The sequence below is a fragment of the Oncorhynchus tshawytscha genome, linkage group LG25, assembly GCF_018296145.1.
Source record: "Oncorhynchus tshawytscha isolate Ot180627B linkage group LG25, Otsh_v2.0, whole genome shotgun sequence".
In the NCBI taxonomy this organism is placed as follows: Eukaryota; Metazoa; Chordata; class Actinopteri; order Salmoniformes; family Salmonidae; genus Oncorhynchus; species Oncorhynchus tshawytscha.
In genome coordinates, this window is record NC_056453.1 from 46,720,559 (window position 1) to 46,735,870 (window position 15,312).

Below are 15,312 nucleotides of genomic sequence, written 5' to 3' on the forward strand. Positions count from 1 at the left end.
CTAAACACTACTACTACTAAGTGGACTAAACACTACTACTACACACTACTCCTATGTGTAATAAACACTACTATGTGTACTAAACACTACTACTACTACTAAGTGTACGAAACACTACTACTACATACTACTCCCACGTGTAATAAACACTACTAAGTGTACTAAACACTACATGTACTAAACACTAATACTACTTATACTACCAAGTGTACTAAACACTACGACTACTACTACGTGAACTAAACACTACTACTTCGTATCCTAAACACTACTACTTCTAGTACGAAGTGCACTAAACACTACTACTTTGTGTCCTAAACACTACTTTGTGTCCTAAACACTACTACTACGTGTCCTAAACACTACTACTACGTGTCCTAAACACTACTACTACGTGTCCTAAACACTACTACTATGTGTCCTAAACACTACTACTACGTGTCCTAAACACTACTTCTACGTGTCCTAAACACAACTACTACGTGTCCTAAACACTACTACTACTTCTACTACTAAGTGTACTAAACACTATGTGTCCTAAACACTTCTACTACGTGTCCTAAACACTACTACTATTTCTACTACTAAGTGTACTAAACACTACATGCCCTAAACACTACTATTATGTGTCCTAAACACTACTACTACGTGCCCTAAACACTACTACTACGTGTCCTAAACACTACTACTACGTGTCCTAAACACAACTACTACATGTCCCAAACACTACTACGTGTCCTAAACACTACATGTCCTAAACACTACTACTACATGTCCTAAACACTTCTACTACATGTCCTAAACACTACTACTATTTCTACTACTAAGTGTACTGAACACTACATGCCCTAAACACTACTATTATGTGTCCTAAACACTACTACTACGTGCCCTAAACACTACTACTACGTGTCCTAAACACTACTACTACGTGTCCTAAACACATCTACTACATGTCCCAAACACTACTACGTGTCCTAAACACTACATGTGCTAAACACTACTACTGTGTCCTAAACACTACTACTACGTGTCCTAAACACTACGTGTGCTAAACACTACTACTACTACGTGTCCTAACACTACTACTACATGTTCTAAACACTACTACTACGTGTCCTAAACACTTCTACTATGTGTCCTAAACACTACTATTACTTCTACTACTGTCCTAAACACTTCTACACTACTATGTGTCCTAAACACTACTAAACACTATTTGTCCTAAACACTACTAACTTCTACTACTAAGTGTACTAAACACTATGTGTCCTAAACACTACTATGCCCACTAAACACTACTACTTATGTGTCCTAAACACTACTACTACGTGTCCTAAACACTAAATTTCTACTACTACTAAACACTACATGCCCTGTGTCCTAAACACTACTACTACGTGCCCTAAACACTACTACTACTACTACGTGTCCTAAACACAACTACTACATGTCCCAAACACTACTACGTCCTAAACACTACATGTCCTAAACACTACTACTACATGTCCTAAACACTTCTACTACATGTCCTAAACACTACTACTATTTCTACTACTAAGTGTACTGAACACTACATGCCCTAAACACTACTATTATGTGTCCTAAACACTACTACTACGTGCCCTAAACACTACTACTACGTGTCCTAAACACTACTACTACGTGTCCTAAACACATCTACTACATGTCCCAAACACTACTACGTGTCCTAAACACTACATGTGCTAAACACTACTACTACTACGTGTCCTAAACACTACTACTACGTGTCCTAAACACTACTACGTGTCCTAAACACTTCTACTATGTGTCCTAAACACTACTATTACTTCTACTACTAAGTGCACTAAATACTACATGTCGTAAACACTACTAATACGTGTCCTAAACACTTATACTCCGTGTCCTAAACACTATGACTACGTGTCCTAAACACTACTACTACATGTCCTAAACACTACTACTACATGTCCTAAACACTACTACTACATGTCCTAAACACTACTACTACGTGTCCTAAACACTACTACTAACTACTGCTAACTACTACTACCAACTACTACAATGTGTACTCAACACTACACCCTCTTACCTGGTTCCTCCAAACAGAATGATCCGATCTCCCACCATGCAACAGCACTGTCTCCTCCTGGGGCACGGACCTTTACCCTGCGGCTCTACCTTCTTCCACGAAAACGTCTCTGGAGGACATGTATTCACGCACATGCACACACAAAACACGCACACACAAACAAATACATTTAAACACTCAGACAAACATACACAATCACGTGTAGGCATGTATAGTAAAACCTTGTATATCCACTACACCATGCCATTTCAGTGGGAGGTGGGTCTGAATGAAACAGCTATATTCTATGTAAATGTATAAATACAGTGGGGCAAAGAAGTATTTAGTCAGCCACCAATTGTGCAAGTTCTCCCACTTAAAAAGATGAGAGAGGCCTATAATTTTCATCATAGGTACACTTCAACTATGACAGACAAAATGAGAAGAAAAAAAATCCAGAAAATGATTTTTTTAACTTTAATTTATTTGCAAATTATGAAAATAAGTACTTGGTCACCTACAAACAAGCAAGATTTCTGGCTCTCACAGACCTGTAACTTCTTCTTTAAGAGGCTCCACTGTTCTCCACTCGTTACCTGTATTAATGGCACCTGTTTGAACTTGTTATCAGTATAAAAGACACCTGTCCACAACCTCAAACAGTCACACTCCAAACTCTCTCTATGGCCAAGACCAAAGAGCTGTCAAAGGACACCAGAAACAAAATTGTAGACCTGCACCAGGCTGGGAAGACTGAATCTGCAATAGGTAAGCAGCTTGGTTTGAAGAAATCAACTGTGGGAGCAATTATTAGGAAATGGAAGACATACAAGACCACTGATAATCTCCCTCGATCTGGGGCTCCACGCAAGATCTCACCCCGTGGGTTCAAAATTATCACAAGAACGGTGAGCAAAAATCCCAGAACCACACGGGGGGACCTAGTGAATGACCTGCAGAGAGCTGGGACCAAAGTAACAAAGCCTACCATCAGCAAGGGCATTGAAGATGAAACGTGGCTGGGTCTTTCAGCATGACAATGATCCCAAACACACCGCCCGGGAAACGAAGGAGTGGCTTGGGAAGAAGCATTTCAAGGTCCTGGTGTGGCCTAGCCAGTCTCCAGATCTCAACCCCATAGAAAATCTTTGGAGGGAGTTGAAAGTCCGTGTTGCCCAGCAACAGCCCCAAAACATCACTGCTATAGAGGAGATCTGCATGGAGGAATGGGCCAAAATACCAGCAACAGTGTGTGAAAACCTTGTGAAGACTTACAGAAAACGTTTGACCTCTGTCATTGCCAACAAAGGGTATATAACAAAGTATTGAGATAAACTTTTGCTGTTGACCAAATACTTATTTTCCACCATAATTTACAAATAAATTCATTAAAAATCCTACAATGTGATTTTCTGGATTTTTTTTCTCATTTTGTCTGTCATAGTTGAAGTGTACCTATGATGAAAATTACAGGCCTCTCTCGTCTTTTTAAGAGGGAGAACTTGCACAAGTGGTGGCTGACTAAATACTTTTTTGCCCCACTGTAGCTACAATGCTACTCTGGATAAGGTCAGGTAGAGAGAGAGAGAGAGACAGACACTTGTTTTGGCAATGTAAACTTGCTTTGACAATGTAAAAATATGTTTCCCATGCAGCCCCTTAAATTGAAATTGAATTGACAGAGAGACAGGGAGAGACAGAAAGAGGTCAGAGAGAAAGAGAGACAGAGAAAGAAATACAGAGACAGAGAGAAAGAAAGACAGAGACAGAGAGAAAGAAAGACAGAGACAGAGAGAGGCAGAGAGACAGGGAGGGAGAGAGAGACTGGGAGAAGGTTAGAGAGAGTGTGGCTGCCAGGAGAGTGACTGCTGAATGTCCATGTGTTCAATCATCCCTAATAAGACAGCACCATGGACATCCACTTAGACTGGCTAGCTTTGCAATAACTACGGCAACATGGTGTTCAGGCCATGTAGTGCATTACATAGACAGACAACGGAACGTGGATGGAACAGGTTATACTGCTATCTAGTGGACAGATTTAGAACTGCAGATGGCTTTGTCATATCCAATCCCCCCCCCAAAATTGTAGACTAACAGTGAATTGCTCTCTTACGGGCCATTCCCAAAAATGCAGAGATAATAACACAAGGAGATAAATACACAATGAATAACAATAAATAGGACACAGGGTACTACTTCCAAGTCGATGTGCAGGGGAACAAGGCAATACAATGTGGACATATAGGTAAGAATAAAGTGAGTAGGAAATCAGGATAGATAATAAACAGTAGCAGCAGTGTATGTGATGAGTCAAAAGAATAAGTGCAAAAAGGGTCAGTGCAGTGAAACACCTGTCCTGTCAAACCAACACCAGCTTCATCCCTGTCCTGTCAAACAAACACCAGCTTCATCCCTGTCCTGTCAAACTAACACCAGCTTCATCTCTGTCCTGTCAAACTAACACCAGCTCCATCCCTGTCCTGTCAAACCAACACCAGCTCCATCCCTGTCCTATGAAACCAACACCTGCTCACTCCCTGTCCTGTCAAACCAACACCAGCTACATTCCTTTCCTGACAAACTAACACCAGCTCAATCCCTGTCCTGTCAAACCAACACCAGCTCCATCCCTAACCTGTCAAACAAACACCAGCTCCATCCCTGTCCTGTCAAACCAACACCAGCTCCATCCCTGTCCTGTCAAACTAACAACAGCTCCATCCCTGTCCTGTCAAACCAAAACCAGCTCCATCCCTGTCCTGTCAAACCAACACCAGCTCCATTCCTTTCCTGTCAAACTAACACCAACTCCATCCCTGTCCTGTCCTGTCAAACTAACACCAGCTCCATCCCTGTCCAGTCAAACTAACACCAGCTCCATCCCTGTCCTGTCAAACCAACACCAGCTCCATCCCTGTCCTGTCAAACCAACACCAGCTCCATTCCTGTCAAACCAACACCAGCCTCATCCCTGTCCTGTCCTGTCAAACCAACACCAGCTCCATCCCTGTCCTGTCAAACCAACACCAGCTCCATCCCTAACCTGTCAAACTAACACCAGCTCCATCCCTGTCCTGTCAAACTAACACAAGCTCCATCCCTGTCAAACTAACACCAGCTCCATCCCTGTCCTGTCAAACCAACACCAGCTCCATCCCTGCCACGTTCTGTCAAACCAACACCAGCTCCATTCCTGTCATGTCAAACCAGCACTAGCTCCCTGTCGGTCCTACCAACCCAACACTAGCTCCCTGTCTGTCCTACCAACCCAACACTAGCTCCCTGTCTGTCCTACCAACCCAACACTAGCTCCCTGTCTGTCCTACCAACCCAACACTAGCTCCCTGTCTGTCCTACCAACCCAACACTAGCTCCATGTCTGTCCTACCAACCCAACACTAGCTCCCTGTCTGTCCTACCAACCCAACACTAGCTCCATGTCTGTCCTACCAAACCTCACAATTTAAAATGGATCTATATATTTTTATTTTTTATTTTTACGGTTTATCACCTGGGTTGAACTTCCAAAGGTCGCTGAAGTGTCGGTCCAGACGAGCATTGTAGCCCCCAAATATATACAGCTCCCCGTTACAGGAAACTGGAGGAGAGAAAGGAAGATGAATAGAACATGATATGGTGAGTCATATGGTGAGTAACAAAGGAAGAAGCATATATAGACACCCCAACAGGAACAGTGGGGTACTAAAGACACCCCAACAGGAACAGTGCAAAAGACACCCCAACAGGAACAGGGGTCCTAAAGACACCCCAATAGGAACAGTGGGGCCCTAAAGACACCCCAACAGGAACAGTGCTAAAGACACCTACCAACAGGAACAGTGCTAAAGACACCTACCAACAGGAACAGTGGGGTCTGTCCTAAAGAACCCCAACAGGAACAGGGGGCCCTAAATATTTTTACCCCAACAGGAACAGGGGGTCCTAAAGACACCCAAACAGGAACAGTGGGGTCCTAAAGACACCCCAATAGGAACAGGGGGGCCCTAAAGACACCCCAACAGGAAGAGTGGGGTCCTAAAGACACCCAAACAGGAACAGTGGGGTCCTAAAGACACCCCAACAGGAACAGTGGCGTCCTAAAGACTCCCCAATAGGAACAGTGGTGCCCTAAATACACACCAACAGGAACAGTGGGGTCCTAAAGACACCCCAACAGGAACAGTGGGGTCCTAAAGACACCCCAACAGGAACAGTGGGGTCCTAAAGACACCCCAACAGGAACAGCGGGGTCCTAAAGACACCCCAACAGGAACAGTGGGGTCCTAAAGACACCCCAACAGGAACAGCGGGGTCCTAAAGACACCCCAACAGGAACAGTGGGGTCCTAAAGACACCCCAACAGGAACAGTGGGGTCCTAAAGACACCCAAACAGGAACAGTGGGATCCTAAAGACACCCCAACAGGAACAGTGGGGTCCTAAAGACACCCCAACAGGAACAGTGGGGTCCTAAAGACACCCCAACAGGAACAGTGGGGTCCTAAAGACACCCCAACAGGAACAGTGGGGTCCTAAAGACACCCCAACAGGAACAGTGGGGTCCTAAAGAAACCCAACAGGAACAGTGGGGTCCTAAAGACACCCCAACAGGAACAGTGGGGTCCTAAAGACACCCCAACAGGAACAGTGGGGTCCTAAAGACACCCCAACAGGAACAGTGGGGTCCTAAAGACACCCCAACAGGAACAGTGGGGTCCTAAAGACACCCCAACAGGAACAGTGGGGTCCTAAAGACACCCAAACAGGAACAGTGGGGTCCTAAAGACACCCAACAGGAACAGTGGGGTCCTAAAGAAACCCCAACAGGAACAGTGGGGTCCTAAAGACACCCCAACAGGAACAGTGGGGTCCTAAAGAAACCCAACAGGAACAGTGGGGTCCTAAAGACACCCCAACAGGAACAGTGGGGTCCTAAAGACACCCCAACAGGAACAGTGGGGTCCTAAAGACACCCCAACAGGAACAGTGGGGTCCTAAAGACACCCCAACAGGAACAGTGGGGTCCTAAAGACACCCAACAGGAACAGTGGGGTCCTAAAGACACCCAAACAGGAACAGTGGGGTCCTAAAGACACCCAACAGGAACAGTGGGGTCCTAAAGAAACCCCAACAGGAACAGTGGGGTCCTAAAGACACCCCAACAGGAACAGTGGGGTCCTAAAGAAACCCAACAGGAACAGTGGGGTCCTAAAGACACCCCAACAGGAACAGTGGGGTCCTAAAGACACCCCAACAGGAACAGTGGGGTCCTAAAGACACCCCAACAGGAACAGTGGGATCCTAAAGACACCCCAACAGGAACAGTGGGGTCCTAAAGACACCCCAACAGGAACAGCGGGGTCCTAAAGACACCCCAACAGGAACAGTGGGGTCCTAAAGACACCCCAACAGGAACAGTGGGGTCCTAAAGACACCCCAACAGGAACAGTGGGATCCTAAAGACACCCCAACAGGAACAGTGGGGTCCTAAAGACACCCCAACAGGAACAGTGGGGTCCTAAAGACACCCCAACAGGAACAGTGGGGTCCTAAAGACACCCCATGGACAGGAACAGTGGGGTCCTAAAGACACCCCAACAGGAACAGTGGGGTCCTAAAGACACCCCAACAGGAACAGTGGGGTCCTAAAGACACCCCAACAGGAACAGTGGGGTCCTAAAGACACCCCAACAGGAACAGTGGGTTCCTAAAGACACCCCAACAGGAACAGTGGGGTCCTAAAGACACCCCAACAGGAACAGTGGGGTCCTAAAGAAACCCAACAGGAACAGTGGGGTCCTAAAGACACCCCAACAGGAACAGTGGGGTCCTAAAGACACCCCAACAGGAACAGTGGGGTCCTAAAGACACCCCCCATGTGACAGGGAGACTGAAAGGTCACAGAGGAGAGAACCACAGTCAACAGAACATAATTACAGAAAAGAAAGATGGAACATTTGAATTCAGACACTTTTCCTATAATGAATGCATTGACATGAGCCTTTTATTCAACACTGCCATTAAACTACAATGCAAGGTAAAGGGTTGAAAAATGCAACGGGTGTTTGTGTGTGCCATTACGCTGTGTCTGTCTGTCTCTTACAGGCTGAGTGGCTACGTCGTCCCTCTGGTGGGAGCTGAGCAGTAGCAGTGTTCAGCCAGCTGTTGGTCTCTGTATCAAACACCTTTATCTTGTTGCAGTAGATCTCATTATTAGAGTGGAACGGACCGAAGCGATCTGCTCTGCCTCCAAACACAAACATCTTAGTGCCAATGATGGTGGCAGAGTGGAAGTCCCTCCAACGAGCTGGAGTACCCTGAGAGAAGAGAGAGAAGACAGGAAAGGAGAGACTTAGTGGTGATGGAGTACCCTAGAGAGAACAGAGAGAAGAGGAGAGACTTAGTGGTGATGGAGTACCCTAGAGAGAACGGAGAGAAGAGGAGAGACTTAGTGGTGATGGAGTACCCTAGAGAGAACAGAGAGAAAGGGGAGGAGAGACTTAGTGGTGATGGAGTACCCTAGAGAGAACAGAGAGAAGAGGAGAGACTTAGTGGTGATGGAGTACCCTAGAGAGAACAGAGAGAAGAGGAGAGACTTAGTGGTGATGGAGTACCCTAGAGAGAACAGAGAGAAGAGGAGAGACTTAGTGGTGATGGAGTACCCTAGAGAGAACAGAGAGAAGAGGAGAGACTTAGTGGTGATGGAGTACCCTAGAGAGAACGGAGAGAAGAGGAGAGACTTAGTGGTGATGGAGTACCCTAGAGAGAACAGAGAGATAGGGGAGGAGAGACTTAGCGGTGATGGAGTACCCTAGAGAGAACAGAGAGAAGAGGAGAGACTTAGTGGTGATGGAGTACCCTAGAGAGAACAGAGAGAAGAGGAGAGACTTAGTGGTGATGGAGTACCCTAGAGAGAACAGAGAGAAGAGGAGAGACTTAGCAGTGATGGAGTACCCTAGAGAGAACAGAGAGAAGAGGAGAGACTTAGCGGTGATGGAGTACCCTAGAGAGAACAGAGAGAAGAGGAGAGACTTAGTGGTGATGGAGTACCCTAGAGAGAACAGAGAGAAGAGGAGAGACTTAGTGGTGATGGAGTACCCTAGAGAGAACAGAGAGAAGAGGAGAGACTTAGTGGTGATGGAGTACCCTAGAGAGAACAGAGAGAAGAGGAGAGACTTAGTGGTGATGGAGTACCCTAGAGAGAACAGAGAGAAGAGGAGAGACTTAGTGGTGATGGAGTACCCTAGAGAGAACAGAGAGAAGAGGAGAGACTTAGCGGTGATGGAGTACCCTAGAGAGAACAGAGAGAAGAGGAGAGACTTAGATGGTAGACCAGGGTAATATAAAGACAGTAGATGGTTGACCAGTGTAATATAATGACAGTAGAGTGTAGACCAGGGTAATATAATGACAGTAGAGGGGAGACCAGGATAATATAGTGACAGTAGAGTGTAGACCAGGGTAATATAATGACAGTAGAGTGTAGACCAGGGTAATATAATGACAGTAGAGTGTAGACCAGGGTAATATAGTGACAGTAGATGGTAGACCAGGGTAATATAATGGCAGTAGATGGTAGACTATGGTAATATAATGACAGTAGATGGTAGACCAGAGTAATATAATGACAGTAGAGGGTAGGCCAGGGTAATATAATGACAGTAGATGGTAGAACAGGGTAATATAATGACAGTAGAAGGTAGACCAGGGTAATATAATGACAGTAGAGTGTAGACCAGTGTAATATAATGACAGTAGATGGTAGATCAGGGTAATATATTGACAGTAGAGGGTAATATAATGACAGTAGATGGAAGACCAGGATAATATAATCACAGTAGATGGTAGACCAGGATAATATAATCAAATCAAATCACATTTTGATAGCTTTTAATAGCTCTAATATAATCATTCACACAAAGAGAGTCAATTTATTTGAGCTATTAAACATCTTCAGTAGAAGGTCAGAGGGGGGTAGAGTTCAGACTGATTCAGTAGAAGGTCAGAGGGGGGTAGAGTTCAGACTGATTCAAATCAAATCAAATCAAATTTTATTTGTCACATACACATGGTTAGCAGATGTTAATGCGAGTGTAGCGAAATGCTTGTGCTTCTAGTTCCGACAATGCAGTAATAACAAACAAGTCATCTAACTAACAATTCCAAAAAAACTACTGTCTTATACACAGTGTAAGGGGATAAAGAATATGTACATAAGGATATATGAATGAGTGGTGGTACAGAGCAGCATAGGCAAGATACAGTAGATGATATTGAGTACAGTATATACATATGAGATGAGTATGTAAACCAAGTGGCATAGTTAAAGTGGCTAGTGATACATGTATTACATAAGGATGCAGTCGATGATATAGAGTACAGTATCAACGTATGCATATGAGATGAATAATGTAGGGTAAGTAACATTATATAAGGTAGCATTGTTTAAAGTGGCTAGTGATATATTTACATCATTTCCCATCAATTCCCATGATTAAAGTGGCTGGAGTAGAGTCAGTGTCATTGACAGTGTGTTGGCAGTAAGCCACTCAATGTTAGTGGTGGCTGTTTAACAGTCTGATGGCCTTGAGATAGAAGCTGTTTTTCAGTCTCTCGGTCCCAGCTTTGATGCACCTGTACTGACCTCTCCTTCTGGATGACAGCGGGGTGAACAGGCAGTGGCTCGGGTGGTTGATGTCCTTGATGATCTTTATGGCCTTCCTGTAGCATCGGGTGGTGTAGGTGTCCTGGAGGGCAGGTAGTTTGCCCCGGTGATGCGTTGTGCAGACCTCACTACCCTCTGGAGAGCCTTACGGTTGAGGGCGGTGCAGTTGCCATACCAGGCGGTGATACAGCCCGCCAGGATGCTCTCGATTGTGCATCTGTAGAAGTTTGTGAGTGCTTTTGGTGACAAGCCGAATTTCTTCAGCCTCCTGAGGTTGAAGAGGCGCTGTTGCGCCTTCCTCACGATGCTGTCTGTGTGAGTGGACCAATTCAGTTTGTCTGTGATGTGTATGCCGAGGAACTTAAAACCTGCTACCCTCTCCACTACTGTTCCATCGATGTGGATGGGGGGGTGTTCCCTCTGCTGTTTCCTGAAGTCCACAATCATCTCCTTAGTTTTGTTGACGTTGAGTGTGAGGTTATTTTCCTGACACCACACTCCGAGGGCCCTCACCTCCTCCCTGTAGGCCGTCTCGTCGTTGTTGGTAATCAAGCCTACCACTGTTGTGTCGTCCGCAAACTTGATGATTGAGTTGGAGGCGTGCATGGCCACGCAGTCGTGGGTGAACAGGGAGTACAGGAGAGGGCTCAGAACGCACCCTTGTGGGGCCCCAGTGTTGAGGATCAGCGGGGAGGAGATGTTGTTGCCTACCCTCACCTCCTGGGGGCGGCCCGTCAGGAAGTCCAGTACCCAGTTGCACAGGGCGGGGTCGAGACCCAGGGTCTCGAGCTTGATGACGAGCTTGGAGGGTACTATGGTGTTGAATGCCGAGCTGTAGTCGATGAACAGCATTCTCACATAGGTATTCCTCTTGTCCAGATGGGTTAGGGCAGTGTGCAGTGTGGTTGAGATTGCATCGTCTGTGGACCTATTTGGGCGGTAAGCAAATTGGAGTGGGTCAAGGGTGTCAGGTAGGGTGGAGGTGATATGGTCCTTGACTAGTCTCTCAAAGCACTTCATGATGACGGATGTGAGTGCTACGGGGCGGTAGTCGTTTAGCTCAGTTACCTTAGCTTTCTTGGGAACAGGAACAATGGTGGCCCTCTTGAAGCATGTGGGAACAGCAGACTGGTATAGGGATTGATTGAATATGTCCGTAAACACACCGGCCAGCTGGTCTGCGCATGCTCTGAGGGCGCGGCTGGGGATGCCGTCTGGGCCTGCAGCCTTGCGAGGGTTAACACGTTTAAATGTCTTACTCACTTCGGCTGCAGTGAAGGAGAGACCGCATGTTTTCATTGCAGGCAGTGTCAGTGGCACTGTATTGTCCTCAAAGCGGGCAAAAAGTTATTTAGTCTGCCTGGGAGCAAGACATCCTGGTCCGTGACTGGGCTGGGTTTCTTCCTGTAGTCCGTGATTGACTGTAGACCCTGCCACATGCCTCTTGTGTCTGAGCCGTTGAATTGAGATTCTACTTTGTCTCTGTACTGGCGCTTAGCTTGTTTGATAGCCTTGCGGAGGGAATAGCTGCACTGTTTGTATTCATGTTCATGTTACCAGACACCTTGCCCTGATTAAAAGCAGTGGTTCGTGCCTTCAGTTTCACACGAATGCTGCCATCAATCCACGGTTTCTGGTTAGGGAATGTTTTAATCGTTGCTATGGGAACGACATCTTCAACGCACGTTCTAATGAACTCGCACACCGTATCAGCGTATTCGTCAATGTTGTTGTCTGACGCAATACGAAACATCTCCCAGTCCACGTGATGGAAGCAGTCTTGGAGTGTGGAGTCAGCTTGGTCGGACCAGCGTTGGACAGACCTCAGCGTGGGAGCTTCTTGTTTTAGTTTCTGTCTGTAGGCAGGGATCAACAAAATGGAGTCGTGGTCAGCTTTTCCGAAAGGGGGCGGGGCAGGGCCTTATATGCGTCGCGGAAGTTAGAGTAACAATGATCCAGGGTCTTTCCACCCCTGGTTGCGCAATCAATATGCTGATAAAATTTAGGGAGTCTTGTTTTCAGATTAGCCTTGTTAAAATCCCCAGCTACAATGAATGCAGCCTCTGGATAAATCGTTTCCAGTTTGCAGAGAGTTAAATAAAGTTCGTTCAGAGCCATCGATGTGTCTGCTTGGGGGATATATACGGCTGTGATTATAATCAAAGAGAAATCTCTAATGACAGTAGATGGTAGACCATGGTAATATAATGACAGTAGAGGGTAGGCCAGGGTAATATAATGACAGTAGATGGTAGACCAGTGTAATATATTGACAGTAGAGTGTAGACCAGTGTAATATAATGACAGTAGATGGAAGACCAGGGTAATATAATGACAGTAGAGGGTAATATAATGACAGTAGATGGTAGACCAGGATAATATAATGACAGTAGATGGTAGACCAGGGTAATATAATGACAGTAGATGGTAGACCAGGGTAATATAATGACAGTAGAGGATAGACCAAGGAAATATAATGACAGTAGATGGTAGACCAGGGTAATATAATGACAGTCGATGGTCGACCAGGGTAATATAGTGACAGTAGATGGTAGACCAGGTTAATATAATGACAATAGATGGTAGACCAGGGTAATATAATGACGGTAGAGGATAGACCAAGGAAATATAATGACAGTAGATGGTAGACCAGGGTAATATAATGACAGTCGATGGTCGACCAGGGTAATATAGTGACAGTAGATGGTAGACCAGGTTAATATAATGACAATAGATGGAAGACCAGGGTAATATAATGACAGTAGATGGTAGATCAGGGTAATATATTGACAGTAGAGGGTAATATAATGACAGTAGATGGTAGACCAGGGTAATATAATGACAGTAGATGGTAGGTGATGGTAGACCAGGGCAATATAATGACAGTAGATGGTAGACCAGGGTTATATAATGACAGTAGATGGTAGACCAGTGTAATATAATGACAGTAGATGGTAGACCAGGGTAATATTATGACAGTAGAGACCAGGGTAATACAATGACAGGAGATGGTAGACCAGGGTAATATTATGACAGTAGAGACCAGGGTAATACAATGACAGTAGATGGTAGATCAGGGTAATATAATGACAGTAGAGGGTAATATAATGACAGTAGATGGTAGACCAGGGTAATATAATGGCAGTAGTGGGTAGACCAGGGTAATGGAATGACAGTAGATGGTAGACCAGGGTAATATTATGACAGTAGAGACCAGGGTAATACAATGACAGTAGATGGTAGATCAGGGTAATATAATGACAGTAGAGGGTAATATAATGACAGTAGATGGTAGACCAGGGTAATATAATGGCAGTAGTGGGTAGACCAGGGTAATGGAATGACAGTAGATGGAAGACCAGGGTAATATAATGACAGTAGAGTGTAGACCAGTGTAATATAATGACAGTAGATGGTAGATAAGGGTAATATAATGACAGTAGAGGGTAATATAATGACAGTAGATGGTAGACCAGTGTAGTATAATGACAGTAGATGGTAGACCAGGGTAATATATTGACAGTAGATGGTAATATAGTGATAGTAGATGGTAGACCAGGTAAATATAATGACAGTAGAGGTAGACCAGGGTAATGGAATGACAGTGGAAGGTAGACCAGGGTAATATAATGACAGTAGAGGGTATACCAGGGTAATAAAATGACAGTAGATGGTAGACCAGGGTAATATAATCACAGTAGATGGTAGACCAGGGTAATATAATGACAGTAGATGGTAGACCTGGGTAATATAATGACAGTAGAGTGTAGACCAGTGTAATAAAATGACAGTAGATGGTAGACCAGGGTAATATAATGACAGTAGATGGTAGACCAGGGTAATATAATGACAGTAGAGAGTAATATAATGACAGTAGATGTTAGACCAGGTTAATATAATGACAGTAGAGGGTAGACCAGGGTAATGGAATGACAGTAGAAGGTAGACCAGGGTAATATAATGACAATAGATGGTAGACCAGGGTAATATAATGACAGTAGACCAGGGTACAGTAGACCCTGGTCTACCATCTACTGTCATTATATTACCCTGGTCTACCATCTACTAACATCTACTGTCATTACATTACCCTGGTCTACCATCTACTACCATCTACTGTCATTATATTACCCTGGTCTACCATCTACTGTCATTATATTTCCCTGGTCTATCCTCTACTGTCATTATATTACCCTGGTCTACCATCTACTGTCATTATATTAACCTGGTCTACCATCTACTGTCATTATATTACCCTGGTCTACCATCTACTGTCATTATATTAACCTGGTCTTCCATCTACTGTCATTATATTACCCTTATCTACCATCTACTGTCATTTTATTACACTGGTCTACACTCTACTGTCATTATATTACCCAGGTCTACCATCTACTGTCATTATATTACCCTGGTCTACCATCTACTGTGATTATATTTCCCTGGTCTACCATCTACTGTCATTTTATTACCCTGGTATACCCTCTACTGTCATTATATTACCCTGGTCTACCTTCCACTGTCATTCCATTACCCTGGTCTACCCTCTACTGTCATTATATTAACCTGGT

General features: G+C 44.8%; 1 protein-coding gene across 8 annotated transcripts in view; it reads right to left on the reverse strand.

Annotated features, from left to right (window-relative positions):
• The window catches only part of klhdc3 (kelch domain containing 3), a 105,836-nt gene that overhangs the window by 31,847 nt on the left and 58,677 nt on the right, over positions 1-15,312 (reverse strand). For all 8 annotated transcript variants that reach the window (XM_042305808.1, XM_042305802.1, XM_042305807.1 and 5 more), the window contains 3 exons: positions 8,180-8,393; positions 5,589-5,675; positions 2,096-2,204 (listed from right to left, as the gene is read on the reverse strand). In XM_042305808.1, coding sequence (XP_042161742.1) covers positions 2,096-2,204; positions 5,589-5,675; positions 8,180-8,393 — 410 coding nt within the window. The remainder of the gene's footprint in view (positions 1-2,095; positions 2,205-5,588; positions 5,676-8,179; positions 8,394-15,312) is intronic.